The 11,637-nt window shown below is 38.7% G+C and overlaps 1 protein-coding gene across 1 annotated transcript; it reads right to left on the bottom strand.

The window, feature by feature from the left end:
* Positions 1 to 6,999: 6,999 nt before the first annotated feature.
* LOC149946390 (uncharacterized protein F54H12.2-like) lies at positions 7,000 to 8,334 on the bottom strand. Its single transcript, XM_090170722.1, has one exon. The coding sequence runs from the start codon at positions 8,332 to 8,334 to the stop codon at positions 7,000 to 7,002; it is 1,335 nt and encodes a 444-aa protein (XP_090026848.1).
* Positions 8,335 to 11,637: the final 3,303 nt, after the last annotated feature.

Raw genomic sequence — 11,637 nt, forward strand, 5'->3', positions numbered from 1 at the left:
CTGTTTTTAAGTATAAACGGAACTGAACTTCTACGTATTTCGTGACGAATGAGCTACATAAAAACAAGTTAAGCAAGCGTAGCTTATTTTATTGAAAGGCCTATTTCTTTTGTATAAAAAAACAAATGTAGCAAATTATTCCACACTCTATTGTAGTAAACTAAATTAAATTTTCAAAACTATTTTTATCTAGATTCCAAAAAGTTAAAGATGCGGGCATGTTTAAAAATCTAGTTCTTGGAGTAAGTTTTACCAATTTGGTTTTTTTTTTTCAATAAGCTACAACAGTTCCAATGACTCAAAAAATTTAGCGTTTAAACGCTTTTTTATTCATTTCCAATTTACTATTTTATATGATTATTGACTTGTACTATGAGAGTTTGGTTTTCCTTGCTAATCCAGTGCATTTTTTAATTTTTTTCCTGGAATTGTGAAATTATTAAAAATTTAGCTAAATTGAAAACGACGTATTTTCGTTTTTTGGTTTATTAGATTCCTTCTATTTAGCACTTTATTTCGGTGCTAAACACGATGTCATTTAGACACACACATTACCCCCATTTGTTATGAATATTGGGAATAATCATACACCAGGCAAACGCCCAGCACCTGGGCCTACTAGTGCCAATTTGATAAAGCTACAATGAGAGGTCAACTTACCGACTAATGGGTCATTTTCCTTTCTATCACAAACGGGGCGATGGACAAGAAATGCATATTTTTGGTAGTATTATAATGTCTGAAATTGTGACAGTGACCAAAGTGGCACGATATTATATACTCTACACATCGCTACCAGTGAGAAAGGCAGCTGATGGAAAAAATGGGTCCCTAAGCGGCCGAATTTATACAGCCACCGCTGCAAGACAAAAATCGTTTTGACCGTTTCTAGGTCGTAGATGAAATTTTTAGTTAGATGGCACGTGTGCATTAATATTCAGTTGGTCCTAAATTATAATATCCCAATAGGGTTGTAGGCTCCCACGAATTGGCAAAAACCCTCTTTTAAAATTAAGTGCCTTTAATGAAACTGTAAACGCAACTTACAGGACTAACTAAAATATCATTTTTAATATAGATTGAAACTTATTTAACAAATGTATGTAAATCGTCAAAAACCCCTAAAATGTACAAATGACATTGTTTACAAAGGCGCCTACAAGCTAATTTTTAAATAGACACCGTTTCCAAATTCAAAACAAAGTTTTAAACTGCTTTAGGCCATTGTGTAATCTAGACTAGAGTGCTCCGAGCCGAGCCTCGTATCTATGTTATAAAAACCACTTGGTTCGTTCGTTCATTTCCGAGCTTCGATTTCGAGTTTCTCGCTCTCAGGCTTTTTCCCACGGCCGGCGAAGCGAAAGCGACCCGCGGAACAGTGGGAAGACGAGACTGCCTTTCGCTTCGTAACTGAGGTGGTTCGACTATAGACAGAGCGGCCCGCGGAAGAGAGGGAAGTTGGGGCTCAAGGACGAGCGTATTTTCTGTTCGTCATGAGGGGGGAGCAAATCTGCCATTGGATACCGCGGGGGTTTGGGACGATAGAGAAAAGCGAGTTTAGTTATTTTCGCGGGGGAAAATGTACTCCGGTTATTCTCGCATGGGAAAAAGGGACAGGGAGGCCTTACTGGGGCGGAGTGCCTCGAAAGACACAACTACAACAAAGTACAGAGTGTTTTTTTTGTTAGAAAACTATGTTTTGTATAACGTTGAAATTTGTACAGTACATTATACACTCTTTTACGCGCATTTCCCCACATCAAGGATCCTCCCACGATTTTCTCCACAGGCAGCTGCCATAGACGTACTGCACGTAGCTCTACCGTGGATAGTTCTTTCCCCCAAACCCGTTCTCTCGCGTATAGCACGGTAATGGCGACTCCCATGAAATACGCGCGTAAAAGAATCTATACATGCCGGGGGACATTTTCTACCAAAATTGAATCTAAATCGAAAAATATTTTCCCGTTTAAGCTGGTGTTTAATGCAATAAACACCGCTGAAAAATCGAGGAGAGTAGGGTCTTCGAGCGGGTCCCAAAACAATACAGAGGAAGGACACCGCACGAGCGGTGAACGTACAAAGGCAGGGCGGTTTCGGCGGTGAAGCAGCACCGCAAGGCGGCGTCGGCGGTGAACAGCCAAAGCTACACGGTTGAGCGGTGAACGTGTAAAGGCAGCAGCCTTTTGTGTATTAATGGTTGACAGTCAGCTCTTTACCCACCTCCAGAAAAGGGCTATAATCCTGATTGACAGTCCACGCTTTTCGTTGGGTGGAGAACTAGTAAAGCTAAACATCACTGGTGGTGAACGTGTAACGCTATAGAGAGTGGTGCATAAGAAAACGTAAAGAGACCCCGATAAAATGAAAGCCTTATAGAAGGCAGCAGTCTTTCTCGCTATTAATGATAGAAGGTCCCCACCTGCAGAAAGAAGTGTTTTAATCCTGATTGACGTTCTCCGCTTTTTCACCGCCTGTATGAAGCGCGTACGTTTCTCCGATACTATTGTACACGTTCTACCGTACGAAGACCGTGTAAACTACGAATTAAGAAATAAACAACTTTTTATTATGCAAATTAGATTTAAATTTGAACCATTGATTTCCCCGGTATTAAAGTGGCGAATGAGTGGTGGTGAATGTTATAGCAGTGGAGCGAAATCCATGGGTTTTCCCAGTTACAATGCGGTGCTGATGTAAATACAATGACGCAATAACTGAGTATATAAAATTGACCGATCAGTGGATAACCAAACAAACTCGAAGATTCAAGTCAAGAAGAATAACCCAACAAGAACTATGTAAGTAAAATTTCCATAATCCTGGAGAAAAATTAGTTATTTCATTTTTGGACTATAGGTATAAAAAATCGATAGTCGTTGATTTTCAATTCTTTGACGGGCGGACCAGAGATGAAAAGCCCGAGAAAATAGTGAAAGAAGCGTCAGCATGTTCGGCCGAAACTACACCCCGGGTCGCATCGTGGACTTTCCACCCGCCGTACCCCCGAGCTGACCTCCCTTCCCGCACTCAACGACAGAACACTTGGGTCGAGAAAAACGTTCACGGCCTCGCTTGGGATTTTGGATTCACCCCGTACGGAAAACTAGAAGAATGCTTATCAATGGCCACTCGAGGCATGACCGCGTATTTTGTAAGGGTGAAGAAAAGTGTCTATTTTTATTTGAACTAATACACTGTGAAGTTATAAACCTAAATGGTGTAGGGTGTCCGATGAAGACGGACCCATGTTTGCGTGTCTTACCCCTCACAAAACGAACTTTTTAAGTAGGAAATATTCATGCGCTTTTGAAAAGAGTACATTATTTTCCGAGTGGGTATATAAAAATATGGAATATATAAATATGCAATTGGTAAACGAATAAAAATGTTTTGAATTACTAATTAAATTTTTATTTTATACATATTTAAATGCGAATTGAATTCGGGAAAATAACTACAATTTGATTTGTAATCCACTGGTCTAGTCTCTAACGGTAACATGTATTTTCTGTGATTTACGAGTGATAGATACTAAATATAGGGAAAAACCATCAGGTATTCGCTAGTTTTCGAAGAAACCACTCTCCTCGCACTTCCCCAACTTTTTCCCCTTTATGTCAATCATTGACGCGCGTGCGTTTTGGAGAAGATTACAAAATGTCAGGAAGAAACCCAGTATCCTAACTAGACATCTTAACTTTGGATACGTTACTTTCAACATATAGGAGGGAAAAAGAGAGATGCTCCACAAAAATTGCACAATATTGTGTTTGTGGTATACCCAGAATACACCACTCTCTCGAACACCGCTATAGGCATACGTCATTTTTGACCAATGGGGATCCAGGGTAAAGTGGTGAATCGGTAAAAGTGCCAAATCATGTTAGGTCTATCAATCGGTATAAAAGAGACGTGTAAGGGTGAAAAAGGTCACATTCTGCTTCAAGATGTATTCGTGTAGTACATATTCCGTGGTTTTTATTCATCAGCGAAGTCTCAACCGTCATATGGTATCAGTTCACGGTAATATTTCGTTTAATTGTTCCGTATGCGATAAGTCTTTTTCGAGACGTGATACCCTTAAACGCCATCAACGTGCGAATAATCACGGTCAACCCGCGGTACCCATCCCGTCGGCGGCGACGAATTCTCCGCATCCACCGCCGCCGATGTCGTTTCTTCAACCCGGACCGTCATCGAGGTCGGAGCCGCCACCGAGGTCCGAGCTACGGATCGTCGATCGGGTAGCGCCATCTACGGCTGCTTCTCCGTCAACTGAGACTAAACTGTCACCCCGAAGCGATAGACCTTCCTCCCCGCTGCCGGGTCCGTCGTTTAGAGTTACCCCGTCGAATTAAAGTTGAAAATGGTATGTTTCATTAACTGATTTTATTATTTCTAACATAAAAATAAAATAAATTTTTCTATTAAAAGGTGGGACTGACAAGTTTCCGCTCTTAAATTCGGTTTTCACACCTAAAGAAGTTAATTTACTTCTGCGAAAAGGGGTTTATCCGTATTCCTACATGGATTCGGAAGATCGTTTTAAAGAAACACAACTACCACCTATCGAGTGTTTCTTCAACGATTTAACCGATGAGCCTCTGAGTGAAGCCGACTACGTGCATGCGCAAAACGTATGGAGAACTTTCAACATCGGAAATTTGGGTATGAACACTATTAAAATAATAAAAACGAATAATCTTTAATTGGAACTTTTATTTTTAAAGGACGTTATCACGATATTTATGTCTTGCCTGACACATTACTTCTGGCAGACGTCTTTCAAAGTTTCCGTCGTATGTGCATGACGTATTACCGACTAGACCCCGCCCATTCGTACACAGGTCCGGGTTTCGCGTGGCAGGCGGCCCTATGTATGACTAAGGTGCGTCTTGACCTTTTTCTGGATGAGGACATGCATCTTTTCATAGAAAAAGGGATACGAGGTGGGGTTTCAATGATCAGCCATCGTCTCGCACAGGGTAATAACAAGTACCTGGAAACACACGACCGTTCCAAACCAGATAGTTACATCTGTTATCTCGGTAAGAATAATCAAAATTTTAATAATAAATTTATAATATATATATATAATTATTTAAAAAAAATATTTAAAAAATTAAATTTAACGATGTTATTTTAAACAGATTGTAACAATTTCTATGGTACTGTCATGTGCGACGCGTTACCAATGAAAGGTTTTGAGTGGATTGAACCCACCCCTGACTGTCAACGCGAAATTCTAAGTTGCCCCGACGACGCCTCTGAGGGATTTATTTTGGAAGTGGATTTGGAATATCCGGACGCATTACACGACGAGCATAACTGCTACCCGTTAGCTCCAGAGTCCATGTCCATTAAACCGGAAATGCTTTCCGAGTATTCCAAAACCCAGATGACTGAACTGAAAATCCCTGTTAAAGAGAGTCTACCGAAACTGGTGCCCAACCTAAACAACAAAGAGTGATACTTTGTACACTATCGCAATCTCAAGTATTACGTGGAAAAAGGGCTAAAAATCACGAAAATCCACCGAATTATGAAATTCGAACAAGGTGCCTGGTGAAAGTTATATATTGACTTTAATACAGATAAAAGGAAGATGGCCACCAACGATTTTGAAAAGGACTTTTTCAAATTAATGAACAACGCTGTCTTCGGTAAGTAATAAAAAATTAAAATTAAAAATTAAAAATTAAAATAATTTTTTTTGCAGGTAAAACCATGGAAAACTTACGTTTACGTAAGGATTTTAAATTGGTTACGACACCAGAAAAGGCTGTTAAAAAAGCTAGCTCGCCCGCGTTCGAAAAGTTCACCATCTTCCAAAACGACCTTGTTGGAATTCATTCCGCTAAGAAAAAGCTTATTCTAAACCGGCCCATCTATACAGGTTTCGCCATTTTGGATCTATCGAAACTTTTAATGTATAGATTTCACTATGACGTCATAAAGCCGCAATACGGAGAAAAGGTCAAACTTCTTTTTACCGATACTGCTACGTATACCCTCTTGTATATAGTATAGCTCATTTCTAATGATTATTTGTAATTTACAGACAGCCTCACGTATGAAATCCAAACACCGGATTTATACGAGGATTTCACCCAACAGAAGGAAATGTATGATTTTTCTGGATACCCCAAAAATCACCCTCTGTTCGACGAAACCAACAAAAAGAGGCTAGGCAAATTTAAGGATGAGATGGACGGCACACCGATTGAAGAATTTTGCGGACTTAGACCCAAAATGTACTCTATATTGTCATCTAAAGGCGAGAAAAAGACTTGCAAGGGTGTGTGTAAACGCGTTGTGCAGAAGCGCGTCCGTCACGCGGAATATCGCGACTGTCTTCTGAACCGTAAGTTAACTATCGCGGAGATGAAGCGCATAGTGAGTAATAAGCATATTGTGACGACTGTGCGACAAAACAAATTGTGTTTAAACTCGTGCGATGATAAACGTTATATTTTAGACGATGGTATATCAACGCTCGCGCACGGACATTATAAAACGAAATAATAAAATATTTTTATGACAAATTTATTGAGTATTTCTTATACATAAATTCTACAATCATACGATCATTAACATTTTTGTTTTTTGAAAATCTTCGCAATATACTAAACAATTTTATTCCCCGACACAAATTAATTGCAAAATATATACAGTAACCACCGCAAGCTTTACTAGAATTTTCTTGCAATTCAAAAGAATTATACGTGACCGTTAAGCTGTTTTTCTCTATAAAATAGTTAAATTTAAACAAATCAGGGCTGTTTCCGAAACTCTCGAAGAATGTACAATTGAGTGACCTTGAGAGATATATCAAACAATGTTCTCCTACCCCATTGGACGTATCAGTGTTCACGATGTAAAGTGAAGGATACGTTTTCACATTCTCGGGAAGTTTGTCGGCAGGGAAGACTCCTCTGAACAAATATTTGGTATACGGGTCATTCTTGAGTATGATTTCAAGTTGTTGCGAGTCCATTATGAACTTTGGTCATATAAAACTGCTCTGTTCTTGCCGATCTCGACCAAAGATTGATATTCGGAATAGTAAATCACGCTAACTGTTGACGGCAATGATTCTCCGAATATTAATTCGAGACGAACGCTCCCGTTCTTTACCAGGTTGAAACAGTCAGTTGAACTTCCATTGAGGTCGGGAGTTAAGTCGAATACGAATAGTGCATTTCCATTGGCGAATTCATCACGGTCGATGAAATTTCCTTCATCAATATTCCATTGACCAGTTTGAAAAAAGAGATTAGCGTATGATCGCATAAACAACTTATCTTTGAAATTTGGGTTTAATGGTTTTGCCGGGACACTACTACCATCAAGGTATAGGGCGATTTGAGTTAACGAAAAAATTTTAAAGTTAAAAGGTGACATTTTGTAGTCTCCCAAATACGCATTCTGGTCCACAAATCCGATCACCACCTTACTCGGTATTTGACCATTATATAAGTTGTCTTTGACGCATATTTTGTTGCCTTGGGAAATTGAATATGAATTACATTCCGTACGGGTGATAGGATATTTCATTGTTGCCAGTTCCAAAGTTTTAGCGTGGGATAACATAATCTCTGGCGTCAATCTAACTTTTCTGACAAACATTGATGCGTGTGTGAAAATGACTTTGCATTTTTCACCGTCTGTGTGTAAACAAAACTCGTTTGAGCTTTTGATAAACTTGAAATTTAGATCTATCAGGTTAAGAATAAGTCGATTTTGTTGACAAATATCGGCTCGTACAACTCCTATCATGTCAATAACACCTTGAGCAAATTTTGCACGTTTCTTAAATCCGTCGTTATTGGAAAATTCGTTAAATTTCCCGGCTTTGTCTTTATAGAATAGAGACGCGGTTAAGAAACTTTCCTTGGCTGACCCACCATATGTCAAGAGTGTTTGAATCATACTCTTGTAAGGATACTGTTGAGGGCATGATGTAACTGATCTGTCACCTAATGATACGTGAACTTCGCCAAAGAGACTATGTAAAAACAAATTTTCCGGACCAACTTTGTCCGCAGGAGTTGTGGTTTTAGATACAGCGTCGTAAATATCGGGTTTTGGTAGAGTTCCATCTGCTTTCACAATTTTCACTTGAACTTGAAGTAAAGTATTTTTCAAATCAATGTAAGTCTCCGAGTTTCCAGCGATATTAAAGATAATTGCTTGGTTTTCATTTATGTTCGATGTTGGATTATATTCAACCCATTGACTTCCTATTACACCAGTTTGAGTATAAGGTACGTGAAATAAATCAAGTTCCGAGCTAATGCTGTTCTGCGAACTGGGGTGAGCTAGAGACATTGTTCAATGATGATGATTACGAGAATATATCAGACTGAAGCAGAGAACGTCTTTTCTTCTTCCTGGTTCGAACTGAACTGATGATGGGAGACGTTTTACGTTTCCTTTTATGTCCATTTCCACTAAGTTTACTCACTGCTTCGGCGGCTCTTCTTAAGGTTTCTTTCCCCGCCTCTTTCCCCCGAGATTTTAACGCGTCTTTAATAGACACACCACTCGAGACGTCGGAAGCAATTTTTCCTCCGGTATTTAAAAAATTTCGACCAAGGAATGTGGCACCCTTTTTGAGTAAAGGCATGGACGACCGAAATGCCGAGGCTAATATATTTCCAAGACCATATCCTCTTTGCACGGCTACTCCACGGTATACCGGAATTGATCCGTGTCCAATTTGATTTAAGTAATAGTTATTATAATCGTTTACAGAAACGTGATCCAGATTACGTGGAGACATGTTTCCCCTTTGACCCCCTAACCACAAATGAACAGAAGAAAGATTTTACACCTAATTTTATAGATAAGTCCATGTTCTTCGGGGTCTAAAATGAAGAGTGACGTGAACTTTTCCTCGTTCGAAATGTACAGGCTGACTCATTTCACTCATAATATTAATTTCAATGGTTTGAAAATTGTTATGCGCAATAGGCATATAATGTGGTCGTGAAAACTCTTTCTCAAGTGTATCTCCGTCTTTTCCTTGAAAACTTATAATACGTAATAAGGGAACATCTGAATCTCCAACCGATCGACTTTGTATAATGTCCGAGTATATGAACAGAGAATGTAACCCAGCGTCCATATCACAGCTAAAAGGCGCTGTCATGGAAGTCACTAGAGTTACGTCTATGCCTGGAGTTCTCGTGAATCCTAATATGATGGCGATTTCATGTGGTATGTAAACTTGGTTCATTTCATATAGTTCAACAATTACACGACGGTTTGGTTTGTTGTAATATAACTTGACTCTAGAGCTAATATTTCGCCCGTCGTCATCAGTAGTCATTATTTCCAGTAAATCTTCAACTCCGTAATATCCTGGTGGTATTACTATATTAACGAAATCCATTACGTCGTTAAAATTTTCTATGTCAGTGTGTTTTAGTCTTTGATTCTTCTAAGGAATCCGGTAGAGAGATAGTTTTCCAAATTCGAACTACACACTCTTCTTGAACGTTATTCCAAGTTCTTGGGTAATTGATTTCAGCAAGTCCAACCTCATACGCTCCCTCAAATTTCATTGGTTCCGGTAAATACGTTCTAAACCTGCTTATAGTATTGTTTTTGAAATAGCGCATAGAAGAGTCGGACGGTAACGTGATATAGAAACTCATAATGTGACGATTTCTTGCACCCAAGAGTCAAAATCTCGACCGTAACCACGCCAACGTACTAGTAGTTCTTTAGTTCCGTCTGGTTTTGTTCTTTTCCTTAGAACTTTTTCGATTTTAAATAAGCAGTTTTCGAGGTCATTCCTGATTTTCTGTATTTCCTCCTTGTAGAACACACCCGAAATGAGCTCAGTTTTCAAATCCTCCATCTTATATACCGGAGGTTCTCTTGGTATGCACTGCACTACTTTGAATATTTCCTAGGTATAATTGGCTTTGTAACCCTTTTCAAACGTGGTTTTATTCTTGCTTATACGAACCAAGTCACCTCTTCCAAAAGGGGATGAAACGGGAGGGGAAAAATTTACTTTCCCGTATAAATTTTGCCACACTTGTTTCGAATTTTCATTCTTCACTTCAACGGGTTTGCATTTAATAGATTTGTGGTAGTTGTTATTATAAGCTTCCAATAAATCCGGTAATACGTCGATATATTTGTGCGTATTTTTCTCCTTAAAATATCGGTACATTCGATACTTCAGTGTTCGATTGAATCGTTCTATAATACTGGATTTTACTTCGGAGTGCGTTGCGAAAAACTTGATTCCTCTACGTTTTAATTCACCTTGAACTTCTTTGCATAGAAAATCATTACCATGATCAGTGTGTACAACCTTCGGCTGTCCACATGATTCTAAAATAGATTTGAATGACTTTACCATAGTAGATCCTTTCTTATCCTTGGTAGCCACAGCGAATGCGTATTTGCTAAATACATCGATACAATATAAGATATATCGGTATCCACTATTGTGGTTTTTTATATCTTGCATGTCCGCCAGATCAAGTTGCCATTGTTCGTCAATCCCATACACTATCGTCTTGTTTCTTCGAAAATTGTGTCTCACTGGTCGGTGTAACGTGTACGTATCTTGCCGTTTTAAAAATTTTCTCACGTCGTTTATGTTAACTTTAATTCCCCTCTCTCGGGCAGCCCGATAAAGACCAAAAATGCCTCCGTAACTACCGGCATCCTTTACATTGAAGTATATTTCTTCTAGCTTATCCATTCATCGTACAGTTCATTTTCCGTTCGTGATACCAGTACGCGAACTCAAATAGTTCAAAAACGATAATAATAAATAGTAACAAAAACGCAGTAATAACTTTGGGTGATTTCAAGTATGATATTGATAAAGAGGTTATCAACCCAGACGGAGTAGGATCGATGCCACCTTCCATGTTGAAGTCGAAAACGTAAGTGAAAGAACTGAAACCTGATATATTATTATATTATTTATTTCAAATTTATCCAACTCAATAATCCATTGCCATACATTGATTCGGGACTTGGGGGTAAATAATCTGAATCATGGTACACCTTCTCTGGCAGATCGTTAGAAATAATAGGTACATTCTCAATGGGGGATTCAAAGGGGAATTTATTTTTTACAAGTGATTTGGGTACATTTTCCTTGGCCAACAATTCATAAAATTTATCTAATCCAACAATTTTATGTTTCGGTTTGGTTTTGTATCCTTTAACTGATTCGTGTAAAATATCCATGATATTAGATCTAACTATAGGGCGTCCTTTATAAATAAGTTAACCACTGGTAGACCATTCAATTTTACTGTTTCGTTCAATCCACTTGTACAAAGCAATGACGGGTTTTAAATGTGAATCTGGTATCGCGATAGCTATTTTCGAATACCAGTCTTTCTTTCTTTTCCGTTCCTTAGTTCTTTTGTTGCATTGTAATAAATGGTTGTACAACTCCACTTTTTGTGATTGATTAAGTTTCTGATTATTTAAAACAGTTTTCGTATCAAAATTTTCGTCAAGTTTTGGTTACGAATTGAGTCGACGATAAACGTCTTCGGGAACTAGTATCATCTTTCTAGCCATTTTTTATAGCTCTACTTATAGCCGCGCCTGCAGCACTGCTCACAATTGAAAGAAGTGGTGCTAAGA

The sequence above is a fragment of the Leiobunum rupestre genome, chromosome 4 (genome assembly GCF_980474605.1).
Source record: "Leiobunum rupestre chromosome 4, qqLeiRupe1.1.hap1, whole genome shotgun sequence".
NCBI lineage: Eukaryota > Metazoa > Arthropoda > Arachnida > Opiliones > Sclerosomatidae > Leiobunum > Leiobunum rupestre.